Below are 20,058 nucleotides of genomic sequence, written 5' to 3'. Positions count from 1 at the left end.
CCATCTTCTCATGTAAATATAGGATTAACAATAACCCATTTTAGCTTTTTATATTAGGTTAATGTTATCTTTGTATATGCCCGTTTTTAAAAACTGTACGTATTATAGTTTCACCCTTGGCGGGCGGGCAACGTCCACAGCAGTATCCGCACTCTAATTCAAATAGTTTACATCCGATCTTCACCAAACTTGGTCAGAAGTTGTGTCTAGACAATATCTAGGTCAAGTTCTAAAATGGGTCATGCTGGGTCAAAAACTAGGTCACGGGGTCACGTAGTGCATTTCAAGGATTAAGCATGGTGTCCGCTCTCTAATTGAAGTAGTTTTAAGCCGATCTTCCCCAAACTTAGTCAGAAGTTGTTTCTAGACAATATCTAGGTCAAGTTTGAATATGGGTCATGCCGGGTAAAAAACTAGGTCACGGGGTCACTTAGTGCATTTCAAGGATTAAGCATGGTGTCCGCTCTCTAATTGAAGTAGTTTTCAGCCGATCTTCCCCAAACTTGGTCAGAAGTTGTATCTAGACAATATCTAGGTCAAGTTTGAATATGGGTCATGCCGGATAAAAAACTAGGTCACGGGGTCACTTAGTGCATTTCAAGGATTAAGCATGGTGTCCGCTCTCTAATTGAAGAAGTTTTCGGTTGATCTTCCCCGAACTTGGTCAGAAGTTGTATCTAGACAATATTGAGGTCAAGTTCGAATATTGGTCATGCCGGGTAAAAAACTAGGTCACGGGGTCACTTAGTGCATTTCAAGCAATGAGCATGGTGTCCGCTCTCTAATTGAAGTATTTTTCATCCAATCTTCACCAAATTTGGTCAGAAGTTGTGTCTAAATGATATCTAGGTCAAGTTCAAATAGTGGTCATGCTGGGTCAAATGCTAGGTCACGGGGTCACTTAGTGCATTTCAAGGATTTAGCATTGTGTCCTTTCTCTAATTGAAGTAGTTTTCATCCCATCTTCACCAAATTTGGTCAGAAGTTGTGTCTAGACAATACCTAGGTCAAGTTCAAATATGGGTCATGCAGGGTCAAAAACTAGGTCACAGGGTCAATTAGTGTATTTCAAGGATTGAGCATGGTGTCTGCTCTCTAATTGAAGTAGTTTTCATCCGATCTTCTACAAATTTGGTCAGAAGTTGTATCTAAATGATATCTAGGTCATGTTCAAATAGTGGTCATGCTGGGTCAAATTCTTGGTCATGAGGTCACTTAGTGCATTGCAAGCATTTAGAATGGTGTCCGCTCTCTAATTGAAGTAGTTTTCATCTGATCTGCACCAAATTTGGTCAGAAGTTGTGTCTAGATGATATGTAGGTCACGTTCAAATATGGGTCTTGGTAATGTTATCAAGTTGTCCAAAACCTTTAAATGGGCGTATCTTGTGACAGTTTGGCACTCTTGTTTATGTTTGGGTAGATAGGGATTATTATACTGGTAAAACAATATTATTCCAAAGGGCACTAATTTTAATTTTTTTGTCAGTTGACAAATTTAAGATATGAATTCACAGTATCAGATTTGTTTTTGCTTGCAGAAATTCGCCAGTGGGACCCAGTCAATGTTGAAATCCATATCCATGCTTGGTGACAAAACTATAGGTACTGCTTGCAATTTTGTTGCTTAGAACACATTGAAACCCCTTAACAGCTGACTTAGATTGAGTAAAATATCATCCTTGTTATCTTCGGCTTATTCTCAATATCTGTCACACTGAAGTAAACCAAATGCTTTACATTAAAATAATCTGTAAATAAGTATTTCTGTTCTTATATGTATTGTCTGCATTTTACAAAGTATAACGGTGTGGCATTTGTTTTCAAGCAAAATACTGATGATCATAATAACATGATGATGATAAATGTATATTCTTGTTTCAGGTCAAAATATAACTGTAAAAGAGACTCCTATGCAAAGTAGAACAAAACGTAAGTTTGACTTCTTAAATATTTACAAGCTCTAAGAATGAAAGCCTAAAAAATCCAGATGTTCACAAACAACCAAAAGTATGGTTTATAACAAAGGAGAGACGAGTTTGAACAATGAATCATGTACATTTTATGTCATGTGTTTTAAAACTTTACTCTCCGGGGACATCATGTATGCCAAATCTAACTAGTAGTATTGCTTTGACAGATTGCCACTTGTACTTGTGTGCAATTTTGTGTTAACATTTGTTTCAGGATTCATTGAGGACATTGTGTTGCCTGAGTCAGGGTCAGACACAGAAGGTGATGAGGAGTCGTTATCCAGACCTCCTGCAACCCTCATTGTTGCAGGTACCTTCATTCAAGTGGCTTTATATCATTCCTATAAGTTTTCAATATCCAGCCACTCAGCCACCCTTCTCCCTCAGTAGCAGGTACTCTCAGTCGAAAGACTGTCGCAATTTACAGGCCAGACTGGCTTACAAGGAGAAGAAATTTACTGGTCCAGTTTAAAATTTCACAGGCCTCCCTTTTAAGTGTTTGACTGGGGGGGGGGAGGGAAGGGCATAGAGGCATGGCATTTTGACTAATGGTTGATTCAAGAAATTGGTAAAACATAGTGCGAAAAGCCCGATTACGGTAGATAAATTAAGCACGTTAGTTTCAATTTGGGGAAAATATTTACACCTATAAACATACTTTAGTGTTATTGATGTATTTAACTAAGATTAATTGGATTAAAATTTAATACATTTACTTTTAGATATGTTCCATTGTACTAATATTTCATTGCTGTAAACTGACAAACATAATAAAGCAGACAATACACATGAATTTGATTATAAACAGATCCACTAAGATATAAATCTAACCATGTTTGTCTTTTTCCATTTTCAAACAATAATCCTGTTAATGTATTTTTTTCGCGAGTAGACTGAACTCCAAGTTACAAACACTGTTCTGTGACACTCAATACACACTATTCTAATAAAAGTGTGTTATTTGCATTTAAAACATATATCCTTGAATTACACACGCTTTTCATAAATCCATACTAAATATATCATGTCCGGAATCGGTTTGTTATTTTCATTTTCGCTCGTTGTCCGCCATCTGGAAATGATGTTAATGACACGTGTGCAACACAACTTAACATTGTATATCTCCGACTACTTTCGGGAACCTATAGTTAAGTATGATGTCTTATGGTGACAACATGAGACGTTCCATTAATTTCTTGAATCACTCACAGAATTTATTGATGCTGACGGTTGTTACAAAATTTTATGAAAATGATTTTTGTCTTTCCGGAAGTAACCACAAAATAGTGTTTAAGTGAAAACTGCAAAAGCATTGCAAACTATTGAAGCAAAAATTAATGAACAGTAAGTCTGATGATGTTGCAATTTAACCGTCGACAATGTGCGTCAGGCTTTTGCCATGTCAGAACTCTACGTCTTAGGGTCTGTATATAATTTAAGTGTTATAATTAGTTTAATATAAAGGTATGTTTGGGGGACTGAATTGTTTTCTGAAAATTCTATGACGGGGCAAAAAGGCTGATATTCGGTAGGTCTCAAAGACAGCAAAACAACCCAGCATTAGATAGACCACTTTAATGGAATAAATCAAGCACAGTTAGAGCTTCACAGAGAATAATGCATTATGGTCTCTGCTTTTGCTAACATGGATTATAACAATTGTGCCATACATTTGCCCCTAAATTGCTCTATCCTGCATAAATGCCTGTGTGATTTACACACATATTTCTGACCTTTAATTTCTGTTACCCACATAACTGTCTGCTATTTACCCTCTTTACTGCCGATGTGATTTATTCACACACTCGTCTCTCCTTATATAGCTCATGCACACATAACTGCCTATGTGATTTAAACATTCATCTCTGTCTCTTAATGGCGCATACACAAATAACTGCCTATGTGATTTAAACATTTATCTCTGTCTCTTAATAGCTCTTACACACATTACTACCTATGTGATTTAAACATCCATCTTTGTCTCTTAATGGCTCTTACCCACATAACTGTCTATGTGATTTAAACATCCATCTCTGTCTCTTAATGGCTCTTACCCACATAACTGCATATGTGATTTAAACATCCATCTCTGTCTCTAAATGGCTCTTACCCACATAACTGCATATGTGATTTAAACATCCATCTCTGTCTCTAAATGGCTCTTACCCACATAACTGCATATGTGATTTAAACATCCATCTCAGTCTCTAAATGGCTTTTACCCACATAACTGCATATGTGATTTAAACATCCATCTCTTTCTCTAAATGGCTCTTACCCACATAACTGCATATGTGATTTAAACATCCATCTCTGTCTCTAAATGGCTCTTACCACCATAACTGCATATGTGATTTAAACATCCATCTCTGTCTCTAAATGGCTCTTATCCACATAACTGCATATGTGATTTAAACATCCATCTCTGTCTCTAAATGGCTCTTACCCACATAACTGCATATGTGATTTAAACATCCATCTCTGTCTTTTAATGGATCTTACCCACATAACTGTCTATGTGATTTAAACATCCATCTCTGTCTCTAAATGGCTCTAACCCACATAACTGCATATGTGATTTAAACATCCATTTCTGTCTCTAAATGGCTCTTACCAACATAACTGCATATGTGATTTAAACATCCATCTCTGTCTTTTAATGGCTCTTACCCACATAACTGTCTATGTGATTTAAACATCCATCTCTGTCTTTAAATGGCATTTACCCATATAACTGCATACTGATTTAAACATCCATCTCTGTCTCTTAATGGCTCTTACCCATATAACTGCATATGTGATTTAAACATCCATCTCTGTCTCTAAATGGCTTTACCCACAAAACTGCATATGTGATTTAAACATCCATCTCTGTCTCTAAATGGATCTTACCCACATAACTGCATATGTGATTTAAACATCCATCTCTGTCTCTAAATGGCTCTTACCCACATAACTGCATACAGTCGAAACCCGATGGCTCGAACTCGCTTGGCTCGAATTTACGGTTGGCTCGAACTCACATCAAAGCACCGATTTTGTATGCCTATATACATGTATTCATATACAATTTTGTTGGATGGCTTGAACTCGCCTGGCTCAATTATCAGATGGCTCGAACTGTTTTCACAGTCCCGGCTACAGTTTTCACACATTCTTTTGTTCGGATGGCTCGAACTCGCTTCGGGTCCCAAAAAGTGTTAATCGATTAGGACTGCTTGATTTAAGGCACGCACAAATTGATTTAACACCGGTCGCATAAACTGTTAATCGATTAGGACCGCTTGATAAAAGGCACGCAACAATTGATTAAACACCTGTTTGCTGACATGTCATCGACTCAATCGTTGATTGATTTGTGTTAAAGATGACATTTGGTATAAAAGCTGGCGTTCTTTTAGATGCTGTATCATAATGGCTGCAACGGCTACATCGCTTCTTTCTGAGCTACCCTTAAACGTGCTGATATTTACTAAATGCTATTTGATAATTGTATTTGTAACTGTTTTAACATTTTCGTAAATTAAAGTATTAAGTATATATTTGTTTCTTATTAACTTATTAATTAAAAAGCAGTAAGTATTGCAAAGTAGTACGGAGTTTAAGCAATATGTGCACTCTTCAACTGGAGGTGAAAAAAAAAGTACTGCAGACTTGTTTGTAAACAAAAGTTTATAAGAAATCGGATGGCTCAAATTCCGTATGGCTCGAACTATTGTTGCCGGTCCCGACGAGTTCGAGCAATAGGGTTTCGACTGTATGTGATTTAAACATCCATCTCTGTCTCTTAATGGCTCTTACCCACATAACTGCATATGTGATTTAAACATCCATCTCTGTCTCTTAATGGCTCTTACCCACATAACTGCATATGTGATTTAAACATCCATCTCTGTCTCTAAATGGCTCTTACCCACATAACTGCATATGTGATTTAAACATCCATCTCTGTCTCTAAATGGCTCTTACCCACATAACTGCATATGTGATTTAAACATCCATCTCTGTCTCTAAGTAGCTCTTACCAACATAACTGCATATGTGATTTAAACATCCATCTCTGTCTCTAAATGGCTCTTACCCACATAACTGCATATGTGATTTAAACATCCATCTCTGTCTCTAAATGGCTCTTACCCACATAACTGCATATGTGATTTAAACATCCATCTCTGTCTCTTAATGGCTCTTACCCACATAACTGCATATGTGATTTAAACACCCATCTCTGTCTCTAAATGGCTCTTACCCACATAACTGCATATGTGATTTAAACATCCATCTCTGTCTCTAAATGACTTTGACCCACATTACTGCATATGTGATTTAAACATCCATCTCTGTCTCTTAATGGCTCTTACCCATATAACTGCATATGTGATTTAAACATCCATCTCTGTCTCTTAATGGCTCTTACCCACATAACTGCATATGTGATTTAAACCTCCATCTTTGTCTCTAAATGGCTCTTACCCACATAACTTCATATGTGATTTAAACATCCATCTCTGTCTCTAAATGGCTCTTACCCACATAACTGCATGTGTGATTTAAACATCCATCTCTGTCTCTAAATGGCTCTTACCCACATAACTACCTATGTGATTTCAGACAGCCAGGATGATTCTGTGGGAGAGAGGTCTGCACTGCTGGCAGCCCCCACCCAAGCATATGTGTGTGACAGTGATGTCACTACAGGTGGGTGCAATGATTCTTTACTCTTTCATCTACCAGAATTTAACATATTTCAGAAATAATGGTTTCTGTTTCCCCAAGGTATATGACAAAAAAAAGATATAGAAAACAACATAAATCCACAGGACAGTTTGTTCCATGTTTCATGCCAAGCAGAAATCTCCATTTTTATGCCCTGGTAGGGTGGCATATAGCAACTGCACTGTTCGTCCGTCTGGCATTTTTTTCCGGAGTTTTTTCCTAAATGCTTGCAAATGTTGACTGATTTTTGGTGTGTCAGTCTTTCTACATGACTTACAGATCAAGTTTGAGTTTCGTTCCAGTCCTTTGATTTTTGAAGAATTTATGGTCCTTGGCCTTATACAATTTCATTAAAATAACACTTTTCTGGACTTTTTTCAAAACACTTTCAGATAATGACTTTATTTTTGGTATGTGAGTCTACATACATGACTTAACAGATTATGTAAGAGTCTCGTTCCAGTCATTGATATTTTGACAAAATTACAGGCCTTGAACTTATAACAATTTACTCTAAAATAGCTGCTGTGTGGCATCAAAGTGCAGTAGGAGCAATGTTTTTCACAAACTTAGGTCTTGTTTGAAAATGAAACAATTTTTTTAACTTTCCTACCTATGAATAATAATTAGGATGGAATCTTACTATAAAAAAGGAATAACACCAAATGATCTGCATTTAAAATGCACTTAGAAAGCCTGTTCGGTTGGTTGGCTCCCTCTCTTTGAGTTCCTCAATTCTTTTTTACCATATAAGAGGCATTGCTGCATGAAATACACATGGAAAGTATCAAAATACGTGAGAATAAAAATCTTGTGAGTAAAAATAAAATCCACCATATGCATTTGAAAGCTTTCAATATGGACACCACTTTTACCTTAATCCCAAGTCAATTTTATTGTCATAGCTTAGGCATTCATAATATCTAACGAACAACAAAGTCCGTTGACAACACAGTCATTGAAAATGACACCTGTTGAAACTGTGGACAGTGAAAGAGTGTGTCATCAATCCAGAATTTGAAACCTTTTGTCTGTGATTTTCTCATGAAAAACATTGAAAGTAAATGTTTAACTTCTGCAAAATGCTGTTAATATTAATACTTCTATTCAAAAGTTTTTAGTAAACTGCTAGAGTATTAAAACTGTGCTGTTTTCATGTAAGAAATATTTATGAAAAATAAAATATTAAGGGGTGATTGGATCATAATTTAGGGGGAAACCAATGCAACATTACATAATGCAATTCTTCTAAAAAAAATGGTTATTTGTATGTTGCACATTGATTATAAATGTTATAAGTAAATACTCATTGACCGAAAAATATCTAGATCTTAGCTTACTTATAATTTTTTGCCCAAACAAATGCCGGACATCATATACGGTAATTAGTTTCTAGTCTCAGTGGAGTATTATTTTGCCTTGTGGTCCCCTTGTTTTACAAATATAAGGACTCAATCATTTTGAAGAATCATATTTATTAAAGTTTTATTTAAAATTTTGTGATAGTAATTTAAGTTTTATTTTAAAATTTGGTCAAATGTCTAGCAAAACAATTTGTAATGACAGAAGATAAAGATACGTTTCTTTAAACAAAATCCATCCTCTTATTTCATGAATATTTCCATATGACTTGTGTATTTTAATGTCCCACTGCAGATGATGATGAGGATAGCAGTATGGCTGGCAAGAGGTCCCTGCTTATGGCCCCAACACAGGCCTTTGTACAGGAGGATTCTGATATCAGGTACCTTGAAGAGGGGTCCTAGAACACACACTTGACCAGTAGGGTAAAAATAACATGTCCCAGTCTTTTGGACGTGGATACAATTCTGAATTGTTATTTACACTGTCACTCAGGGTGTGTTAATTGGCGTTTTCTGTCCGTCCGGCACTTTTGTGTCAGGAGCCATATCTTGGAAGTGCTTGGGGCGGATTTCATTGAAACTTGGTATATACATGGATAAGAGGATGATGCACGCCAAATGGCTTTGTACACCATCTGTTAATAATGGAGTTATGGCCCTTTGTATCTTGAAAAAATGCTTGTTTGTGTCCGGAGCCATATCTTGGAAGTGCTTTCACAGATTTCATTGAAACTTGGTATGAGTATATATATATATGGATTAGAGGATGATTCATGCCAAATAGCATTGTACGACATCGGATAATAAGGGAGTTATGGCCCTTTGCATCTTGAAAAAATGCTTTTTTGTGTGTCCGGCGCCATATCTTGGAAGTGCTTTGACAGATTTCATTGAAACTTGGTATGAGTATATATATGGATAAGAGGAAGATGCATGTTGGCGTTGTCCATCCGTCCAGAAAACATTTGTGTCCAGAAGTAAATTGGCGGTGGATATCAATTCAACGAATTTGCTTGTTATTAACTGTTTTTGAGTGTGCAGTTTTTTAATGAAACTATTTATGTCATAAGATTTGTTTGCGATGAGTTGAATTATATGCCCATAGTTTAAGAGCAATTACCGACTGTCATATGACTGCTCGTAGCCAATGGGATCATGCAATATATTTTGGAGGCAAGATTTATGAATATATACACATAAGTGGTAAAATTATTGAGGAATCTTAATGAGCATTCATAAATGTAGATTAAATTATTCTTTTTATGTCCCCCACCACTATAGTGGGGGACATATTGTTTTTGCCCTGTCTGTTTGTTTTTTGCTCTGTTTGTTTGTGCAGACTTAAACATTTGCCATAACTTTAGCAATATTGAAGATAGCACTTTCATATTTGGCATGCATGTGTATCTTATGGAGCTGCACATTTTAAGTGGTGAAAGGTCAAGGTTATCCTTCAAAGCCAAGGGTCAAATATATGGGTCAAAATCGCTCATTTAATGTACTCTTTTGCAATATTGAAGATAGCAACTTCATGCATGGGGACAGTGTTTCACAAACACATAGCTTGTTTTCTTTGAACTCTCTTTAATGTTCAATAATACAGTATGTATTGAATTTCACTTTTAGAAAGTGTTGTCCATTATTCATAATGAAACATAAAATAAATGTCTTAGTTTTCATTTATATTCATATATAGTTGCAATACATGAAAGATCCTGAGCTAATTAATAACAGGAACACTCATGAAAGTCAAACCACCAATAAATAACTGTTTACCACTCAGAGACTCACTTTGACACATTTGAACTTGAAGTCCCTTAGAAAATCAAATTAAAAGACCTTTCTTACTAGATTCGAGTTTCAAAGTCTTCATTTTCAACCCTAAGATACTGACGAGCAGCAAACAGCATAAAACCTGAACAGACTGCGAGTAACTCGCAGGCTGTTCTGGTTTTATGCTGGTTGCATATAGCCATATTCACTTTGCTTTTGAGGGGTAAAGGGTTTATTATAGGGTGTTGTAACATGATATGTCTTCAGCACTTTATGTCTTCAGCACCTGCAGTGAGGCCTCCCCAGTGAAGAGAAGCATGCTGACTGCTGCCACACAGGCCTATGTCCTGGACTCTGACACTGACATGGTAACTATGGTAACTACTCACTATCTGGACATGTATTCAACAACCCATCCTTTGACATTAGAATAAATCTTTACACGTAAACTTTGACCCTTGTGAAATTGATCTATTGTGTAGGTAATATTGATTTCTTGTTAGAATAAATTGATCTTTTTGTTACATAACATGGATATATTGCATATTAATAGCCTACTTGGGTTGCATTTATTATTGACAAATTGATTTAAATATTAAACAATAAAGGAATTTTAGTCCAGAGTGAGTATCTACAGCTACAAACTATGATTAAAGATAAAAAAAATTACAAAATCGTCAAAAATGCCAGATGGGGATAATGCTATTAATTCTTCACCGAAATTCTTATTGTTTAATACAGGTGAATTGCGCAGATTGGTTTAAAACATGTCAACTGTAGAATGAATATTTTTTGCATCGAATACAAACTAACAAATACACATTTGTATGTTCAAATCTATAAAACCTTATGTAGAGAATCCTATTTCAGAGCCCTGCCAAGCGTAGCCTGCTTTTTGAGCCAACCCAGGCTTACAATATGGAGGCAGGCATTGAGCCAACAGTGGGCTATGATATGAAGGGAGGCTCAGACAAGGTGGGTGTGGGAGGCAGGCATTGAGCCAACCGTGGGCTTTGATATGAAGGGAGGCTCAGACAAGGTCCAAGGTGGATGTGGGGGGGGGGGGCAGGCATTGAGCCAACAGTGGGCTATGATATGAAGGGAAGCTCAGACAAGGTGGGTGTGGGAGGTAGGCATTGAGCCAACTGTGGGCTATGATATGAAGGGAGGCTCAGACAAGGTGGGTGTGGGAGGCAGGCATTGAGCCAACAGTGGGCTATGATATGAAGGAAGGCTCAGACATGGTGGGTGTGGGGGGCAGGAATTCAGCCCACAGTGAATTATGATATGAAGGGAGGCTCAGACAAGGTGGGTGTGGGGCAGGCATTGAGCCAACAGTGGGCTATGATATGAAGGGAGGCGCAGACAAGGTGGGTGTGGGAGGCAGGCATTGAGTCAACAGTGGACTATGATATGAAGGGAGGCTCAGACAAGGTGGGTGTGTGGGGGGGGGCAGGCATTAAGCCAACAGTGGACTATGATATAAAGGGAAGCTCAGACAAGGTGGGTGTGGGAGGCAGGCATTTAGCCAACAGTGGGCTATGATATGAAGGGAGGCTCAGGCAAGGTGGGTGTGGGAGCAGGCATTGAGCCAACAGTGGGCTATGATATGAATGGGACTCAGACAAGGTGGGTGTGGGGGGCAGGCATTGAGCCAACAGTGGGCTATGATATGAAGGGAGGCTCAGACAAGGTGGGTGTGGGAGGCAGGCATTGAGCCAACTGTGGGCTATGATATGAAGGGAGGCTCAGACAAGGTGGGTGTGGGAGGCAGGCATTGAGACAACAGTGGGCTATGATATGAATGGAGGCTCAGACAAGGTGGGTGTGGGAGGCAGGCATTGAGCCAACTATGGACTATGATATAAAGGGAGGCTCAGACAAGGTGGGTGTAAGAGGCAGGCATAGAGCCAACTGTGGGCTATGATATGAAGGGAGGCTCAGACAAGGTGGGTGTGGGAGGCAGGCATTGAGCCAACAGTGGGCTATGATATGAAGGGAGGCTCAGACAAGGTGGGTGTGGGAGCAGGCATTGAGCCAACAGTGGGCTATGATATGAATGGAGGCTCAGACAAGGTGGTTGTGGGGGGCAGGCATTGAGCCAACAGTGGACTATGATATGAAGGGAGGCTCAGAAAAGGTGGGTGTGGGAGGCAGGCATTGAGCCAACAGTGGGCTATGATATGAAGGGAGGCTCAGACAAGGTAGTTGTGTGGGGAATTGGTCTTTGAAATACATCTAGGTTATGTAGTCTTATAATACCACATGAGATGCTATAAATATTGTAAACAATTCTCAGTTTTCTTACTTTGACATCTTCTGATTGAAAAACACAAAAGCAGATTAATTATTTGTACGCGATAATTGTTGTTTTGAGAACAAAAAGTCTTTCTCTGCCTCAGACCATAAGAATTATTTTCCTTTGTTTTTCATAGTTTTACTTTTGACCCAAGCTAAGTCCAAGACGACGAAAGCTATGAACTAAAAAGTAAAAGGGAAAATTTTTAAAAAATTCAGTGAAATTGTAACTGGTGGTTCACATCACATTCACGTTATTGCCTTTGGTATAAATAAAAGCAAATCATATCCACTTAAAAACAAGAAATATAGGAAGATATATCCCTTTTATAGAAACTTACTGGTGTGCTTTGCAATATTATCTTACATATTTATGTAGGCTTTGGTAGTCAGATGACGAACATAACCAAATATGGACATGTGAACTGTTGAATATTACATGTACAGGTGCTGTGTTCAATACATACATATAGGCCATGCTCTGTGAAAAAGGGCTTTAATGCATGTGCATAAAGTGTCATCCCATATAAGCCTGTGAAGACTGCACAGGCTAATCTGGGACGACACTTTACACACATGCATTAAACCCCCTTTTCAAAGAGCATGGCCCATATACACAGTATTAGGGTAGCCATGTGTATTATTGAGAGATAATTCTGTTTTGCACAGCTAGAGGAGTCTGGCAGCCATCTCATGTTTGAACCCACTCAGGCCTACCCTGGGGTGGCAGCAGATGAAGATGAGGTTTGTGGTTTGGTTCATTGCTCTTGTAATTAGGCATATTAGCATTGTGGTGGTTGTTTCGAGAGTTTTCGTTAAATTTTTATCTTTAAATATGGTTACACATTTTGTTTTAATGAACTTAATGTGTCTGATTTAAAACATGTTGTTGATTAGTTGCTGTTCTGGGTGCATGCATTTACAACACAAGTACTTACAAATTTAGTTAATTTGTCATTAAATGAGTCGTGTTCTGAGAAAACTGGGCATAATGCATGTGCCTAAAGTGTCGTCCCAGATTAGCCTGTGCAATCCGCAAAGGCTAATCAGGGACGACAATTCCGCTTTTATGACATTTTTTGTTTAAATAAAGTCTCTGCTTAGCAAAAAACCAATTTAGGCGGAAAGTGTTGTCCCTGATTAGCCTGTACGACACTTTACGCACATGCATTAAGCCCTGTTTTCTCAGAACGCGACTCAAATAAATATAAATAATGCACCAGATAAGGCAGCTATATACTTGAAATGTCAACTGGGAACTGTATCATGATATCACAGTTAAATTCACTGTTTGTGTCTTTTCCCTTTGAAGCAAACCAAAGAATTTCTATTTAAAAGATGTACTGTTTGTTCTGCATGTTATGAATATAAGATTTAATTTTATGAAGACTTGTTTAAAGGAGCAAATAACAAACAGCTTTATATTTTCATTGTGTCAATTGTGGTTTAAAAAAACTTTATAGCAGAGTGTATCGGTTTATTGATTGATCATTGGCTACTTGTATTGAAATAGTTAATATAATAAAGCATGTGTGACGCTTTTTACAAATAATTTTGAGTGTAATGTTATACAAACATACAATTTAAAATATACACCAAAAAGTTGTTAAGCCAGAACGGCCCAGTGGTTAGCAAGTTAAACTCTGCTCCCAACGGTTCCAGTTTTGTTTTACTGGTGAATGTAAAAATATTATTCAAACTTTTATCTCCGTATTATAATATGTGAAATCCAAATTTTAAAGTCTTTTTTAGTAAAAACATTAAATGACATTTTTCTAACATACAAAGATTGCTAAAATGTTCCTTTACCTCTGCCATTGTGTGTTGTTAGGAGGATGCACAGTCTGACAGCTCAGAAGAGTTTGTACTGGAGGGGGACACAGACACAGAGGATAACATGGACCCCAACATCATGGGAGCTGCAACCCTAGCGGTCGACACACAGGTAGGTGTAGTGGTCCCAATACATTATTGCTGCTGCAACACTGGCTTTGTACACAGGTATTTGTAGTGTCCCCAAACATTTTCTTGGCTGGAACACTGGCTATGTACACACATGTAGGGAGAGACAGTGCTTGTACATGCTCCAAGGAAGCCAAAACACACCTGTATAGGAAGCCAAGACAACCTGATAATTCAGGAAACATGTGGTGTATTGTTTTTAGTTAAGTTTGCTGTGAAGTCTTGCTTTATTTAGATATTACTTGAAATGATTTTGTGGATATGTCAGTCAAAATCTTTTCTTGCTAAATTTGTGGTGTATTACCAGTGAATTCAGTTCTTATCTGACGATCTATTCCTTACCAGGTGTTCTATCTTGGAAACTTGTCAGTTGAGGTTGTCTGATTCATGAATTTTTGTCCAATTCATCTACATGGTTGTCATGGTTAATAATTTTATGATTGCTGATGTCAGGGTATGGATGACACTGTAGAAGACAACGATGCAACTGTTCCTGTTGAAGATGAAACCCAGGCTGTTGCTGCTGATAAAGAGAAAGATACAAAGGGTGGTGAACATGTTGAGGTAGCTGAAACTCAAATGATTGACAGTGACACATCACCCACTAAGTCTTCAAGAAGACAAGGACCAGCTAATGCTGATGATGCGACCCAAGTTATTATAGAGGGGGAAGAAACTGGAACTAATGAAGGAAAGGTAGATAATCAGGTTTATGAGATGGAAACACAAGTGATTATGGATGAAGCTACTCAAGTGTTAGATGGAGGTAAAGGGATTGGTATGAAGACAGAAGGACATCCCAATGTCAGTGTAGACAATATTGCTGAGACACAAGTGTTTGATGAGAGTACATTGGCTGTGTATGATGTGAAACACGAGGCAAAACCTGAACAGGAAGATGATGGTTTGGATATTGATGCAACTCAGGTTATTGAAGAGAATCATGCATCTGAAAACAGGCAGAATACACAGTGTGATCGAAGTAACAATCTTGCAACCCAAGTGTTTCAAGATACCAAACATTGCACACAAACTGTTGTAAAGAAAAAGTTATCTAAAGATCACATTGGTGATGGTGAAACTCAAGCTTTCTCTGATGCAGACATGGTCACCTTTGATATTAACGCAGTTTCTACACTGGCAATGGAGGCTGACATCTCTGTTCCTGTTGCAGATAATGATGTAGCAGAAAAGTATGGAGTTGACGCAACTCAGGTTTGTTTTTAAAGGCTTTCCTTGAGTTGATTTTTCATGAATCTAAACTTGCATCTATTTGTTTGAAACATGCTGGTTTTGCCAAGTGCTGATGTTCCTTCATGAGCCAATCTCACAGAAAGCCCTATTTTATTAGAAACATGGCATATATATTTTCATATATGTTGTTGCTAGTCATTATTTTTCTTATCCACTGTAAATGAGATTTCATAGCATTTATTATATTACTTTCAACCAACTGCCTTCAAGATAAATGTGACTTACCAAAAAAAAAAATGCAACAAAATTTATGTTTCTAACAATGATGAAAATGAAACTTCACAAACCTTATAAAGAGAGAAAAGATTACAGTTGACAAACAAGTAACAGAACATAGTATTTTATAAGTTACTAGTAACAGGTATTTGACACATGTAAGGCCACTATTGTCATTCACAATAAATTTGGAAAAAGTCCTTTTAAGGAACAGCACAAAACTCTAAATGATGTTTTTCAGGTGTTTGATGATGCAACTGTTGCTGTAACTGATGACACAACTGAAACTAGTCAGAAAAAAACATCGAGAAGAGCAACAAAGAACATTTGTGATGATGCTACACAAGTATTAGAGGATGTCACTGTGGTTGTAAATAATGATGCTAATGAACAATGCAATAAACTAGACCAGGAAAAGACATCTAAGAATATTTCTGATGATTCTACACAAGTCTTTGAAGAAGCCACTGTTTCTGTCACTGACGTTGCTGTTAGAACCAGCAAGAAGCAATCAGCTACCAAAACAGCCAAAAAGAAAATGTGTGATGATGCTACTCAAGTGTTTAATGATGTCAACCTTGCTGTTGCAGACGAAACTATTGAACCTTATACAACAAAGACAATATTCACCAACATTGGTGCAGAATCAACTCAAGTGTTTGATGATGCCACAGTTGCAGTTGCAGATGACACAGATGAAATCTTTGAGAACAAAGCAGTGACAAAATGTGTTGAGATTCCAGGTTTGGATCAAGCTATGGCAATCGATAAAGTACTTGCAGAAAAGCAGCCCAAGAGTAAAAAAGGTGTTAAAAAGAAAGTGAATAAAAAAGAAATGGAGAACACTGAAAAGCCTGTTGATGAAAAAAGTGAATTAGATGCAGAAACCCAAGTATTTGATGAAGTCACTCTATCACTTCAAGAATCTCCAAAGGGTGAGAATAAACCAGGTAAAGAAAAGGAAGGCATGGGTTGTTATGATGCAAACCAGATTGTGGAGGAAAAGGCCCATGTTGATTTTGATCGAGGTGTGAATACTGGTGCGAAAAGAAAAAGGGGTGGAAAGTTAAATGAAACAGCGAATACCATAACCGGAAGTGAACATATAACTGAAAAACTTGATAACACACGTATTGAGAAAGAAGATGAAAAAAACTCAAACAAGAGACCAAGAAAAGCGAATGCAAAAATAAACAAAGAATCTGCAATAGAATTACAGAATGAAGAGAAGAATGCTCTTCTTATACCTGATGCTGCACCTGACACTTCAGCAAATATTCCTACCAAGAGAGGTAGAGCTGCACAAATTTCTCAAAATAAATCGGAAACTAAGGACAGTAAGAATGAGATTGTTGATGGATCTACAGGTAAAGTGAAGGAATGCAGTGAAGAGACTGTAGGAGAAAATATTAAACTTGGCAGAGGTCAACGGGCAAGAAGTAAGAATAAGAAGTTTACAGAAACTGAAGTTGAAACAAATAAAAAACAAATAGGTAAAGGTAAAGGAAAAAAGACTGTTGAAAAGAAACTTGTTCAAGAGCCTGCTGAAGTAGAAGTGAAGTCTAGACGTAGAAGAGGTACACCTGGAGAAACTGATGGAAGCACAGAACAGGCTGAGGCAGAAGAGTTTGAACACCTGAGTGAGGCAGCAGAGACACAAGTTTATGCATCTGAAAGTGAAACAGAAGGTAAAAATTGTTTACTTTTTTCTTACCATCAAGTTGTACTACTAAACATTTAAGAATAGGATTTTTGCGGTACATTGTTTTTGAAAAGCATTATATCTACTTTGTTCTATAGATGTTCATTTTGGAAATTGAGGACCGGTCAGTCAGCCCTCAAATACAAGATCTCATCCTTTGGTCTACATAGATGTATATTTGGAAACCACTCTTGCTGTTTGACAATGTCTGTTCTTTGAGCTGTGATTCGATAGCCATGAAGTAGTTTGCAGAAAAATTGTGTGCATTTTAATTGATTAAGTTGTTGTTAACAATATCACAAAAAATGTTTTGTCAGCACATAAATTTAGATAAAGGCAAAATATGTGTGCTTGTTTTTGGAAACAGTTGAAAGCAAAACTTTCTTTTTGAGATTATGTTGGTGGTGATAATTCTGATGTGTAAAGCTAAACAGTTCTTCCTGTATTTTCAGCAACACAGAAGTATGAAATGGATGATGATGATGCCACACCTGATATAAACAAGGTTATTAAGCATGCAATTTCATTAAATTTTGGGCTGCTTTACTTACTAAATGTATGTTTTAATTGTACTGGCTGGTAAATGTATTAAAATAAATAAAATCACCCGACCTTCAACTTCACTTGCTTTTTTGAGCAAACAAGTGGATTTTTTTTTTAATTGATGTTTAGCCAAATAGCACTTCTCATGTGCAGATATAATATTTTTGATCCTTTGTAATTATATGTTCTATAATTTAATGAACATTTCCAATATTTACATTATATATTAGTTTTAAAAAGTGTCTGTGTTTCAGTATACTTAAGTGAAAATTCAAAAACTGTAAAATGGAATAACAATTCTGAAATAATTATAAAGGTGTCTTTCTCCCAAACCATATGAATCTGTTATATTTATATTACACCAGGAGGACTCCACTCCAACCGTCCCTGTTGTTGTGGTCTCATTGAGTAAAACTGCACTGAAGTCTGCACTCGCAAGTCCTAAGAGAAAACTTTCTCCATCACCAAAAAGAGTGGCCTTCAAGTCACAGGTGAAGGACAGTTGCAATATTTAAGCTTACACAATTTTATGCTGGACTCTCTCACTATGTATCTAAGGAAGGAATAATTATTCCCAATCTTCAAAGTGTATTACTTTCAATGAATTGCAAAGTACTTGCCCTGTACTTTGTAAATATGATTTATTTCAAACTTTCTTCATACCAAAATGTACACAAGAAAAATAGTAAAATCAATTAAATATCATGAATAACAAAATTCAAAACTTAACAAACCTTCTATTTTCTAGATGTAAATATATGTTCTTTTTTTGTTTATTCTACTTCACTACTTATCAACAATTATTTATTTATTTTTTAATTTGAATTTGCACAGCCATTGTAGTGTTAAAATAAAAAAAATTATTTATATAAAATTTATATAAAAAATAAAGTCTCTTTTTTTGTAAGGTTGCTATTTATTATTAATTCCAGAGTTCCGCAGGGTCGAATTCTAGTCAGGAGACGAAATCACGCAGAAGCAGGGTTAAAGTCACTGGTACGCTCACACTTTTCTGGGTCAGATCTTAATTATTATGCCCCCCTTCGAAGAAGAGGGGGTATATTGTTTTGCACATGTCGGTCCCTTCGTATGTCCGTCCGTCCACCAGATGGTTTCCGGATGATAATTCGAGAACGCTTAGGCCTAGGATCATGAAACTTCATAGGTACATTGATCATGACTCGCAGATGACCCCTATTGATTTTGAGGTCAAAGGTCACGGTCATGGTGACCCGAAATAGTAAAATGGTTTCCGGATGATAACTCACGAACGCTTATGCCTAGGATCATGAGGTACATTAATCATGACTCGCAGATGACCCCTATTGATTTTCAGGTCACTAGTTCAAAGGTCAAGGTCACGGTGACCCGAAATAGTAAAATGGTTTCTGGATGATAACTCAAAAACGCTTATGCCTAGGATCATGAAACTTCATAGGTACATTGATCATGACTCGCAGATGACCCCTATTGATTTTCAGGTCACTAGTTCAAAGGTCAAGGTCACGGTGACCCGAAATAGTAAAATGGTTTCCGGATGATAACTCAAGAACGCTTATGCCTAGGATAATGAAACTTCATAGGTACATTGACCATGACTCGCAGATGACCCCTATTGATTTTCAGGTCACTAGGTCAAAGGTCAAGGTCACGGTGATCCGAAATAGTAAAATGGTTTCTGGATGATAACTCAAGAACACTAATGCATAGGATCATGAAACTTCATAGGTACATTGATCATGACTCGCAGATGACCCCTATTGACTTTCAGGTCACTAGGTCAAAGGTCACGGTGACTTGACACAGTAAAATGGTTTCCGGATGATAACTCAAGAAAGCTTATGCCAAGGATCATGAAACTTCATAGGTACATTGATCATGACTCGCATATGACCCCTATTGATTTTCAGGTCACTAGGTAAAAGGTCAAGGTCACAGTGCCAAAAACGTATTTACACAATGGCTGCCACTACAACTGACAGCCCATATGGGGGGCATGCATGTTTTACAAACAGCCCTTGTTATTTACTTAAACTGTCTAATAATAGTCTCTATATTTCCTACAAAATGATGTAGTTTTTAGCATTTATAAATAAACCACCATAGATATAGCTACTGTCAGTAACTGGCATAAGTGGGGCAAACAAATTATGCTCGTCTGGTCATCTTGGCAAGTGATTACAGTGCTTTTTTCCTGATTTTGTGAATCGTCCAGTGCTCCCCAATTTTGTGAAACTGTTCAAAATTGTGAAAAAATG

General features: G+C 37.2%; 1 protein-coding gene across 11 annotated transcripts in view; it reads left to right on the top strand.

Moving 5' to 3' along the window:
• Nucleotides 1-20,058, top strand: part of LOC127863129 (mediator of DNA damage checkpoint protein 1-like) — a 54,558-nt gene that overhangs the window by 14,693 nt on the left and 19,807 nt on the right. For 5 of the 11 annotated variants that reach the window (XR_008040931.1, XR_008040930.1, XM_052402502.1 and 2 more), the window contains exons 8-21: nt 1,541-1,604; nt 1,884-1,931; nt 2,187-2,282; nt 6,584-6,670; nt 8,345-8,432; nt 10,109-10,202; nt 10,696-10,800; nt 12,793-12,867; nt 13,955-14,068; nt 14,539-15,300; nt 15,797-17,243; nt 17,710-17,762; nt 18,166-18,291; nt 18,733-18,796. Coding sequence is in view for 9 of the 11 variants with exons in the window: in XM_052402502.1 (XP_052258462.1) it covers nt 1,541-1,604; nt 1,884-1,931; nt 2,187-2,282; nt 6,584-6,670; nt 8,345-8,432; nt 10,109-10,202; nt 10,696-10,800; nt 12,793-12,867; nt 13,955-14,068; nt 14,539-15,300; nt 15,797-17,243; nt 17,710-17,762; nt 18,166-18,291; nt 18,733-18,796 (3,223 nt within the window). In the remaining 2 variants the exon portion in view is untranslated. Of the gene's footprint in view, nt 1-1,540; nt 1,605-1,883; nt 1,932-2,186; nt 2,283-6,583; nt 6,671-8,344; nt 8,433-10,108; nt 10,203-10,695; nt 10,801-10,978; nt 11,006-11,237; nt 11,260-11,341; nt 11,393-11,555; nt 11,583-11,747; nt 11,775-12,792; nt 12,868-13,954; nt 14,069-14,538; nt 15,301-15,796; nt 17,244-17,709; nt 17,763-18,165; nt 18,292-18,732; nt 18,797-20,058 lie in introns of those variants that run through there. The other 6 variants (XM_052402500.1, XM_052402505.1, XM_052402506.1 and 3 more) reach the window with 6 other exon arrangements.

This window comes from Dreissena polymorpha, unplaced genomic scaffold (assembly GCF_020536995.1).
Source record: "Dreissena polymorpha isolate Duluth1 unplaced genomic scaffold, UMN_Dpol_1.0 chrUn001, whole genome shotgun sequence".
NCBI lineage: Eukaryota > Metazoa > Mollusca > Bivalvia > Myida > Dreissenidae > Dreissena > Dreissena polymorpha.
The sequence above is the reverse complement of the archived record's forward strand: the minus strand, read 5'-3'. Positions and strand labels throughout refer to the sequence as shown.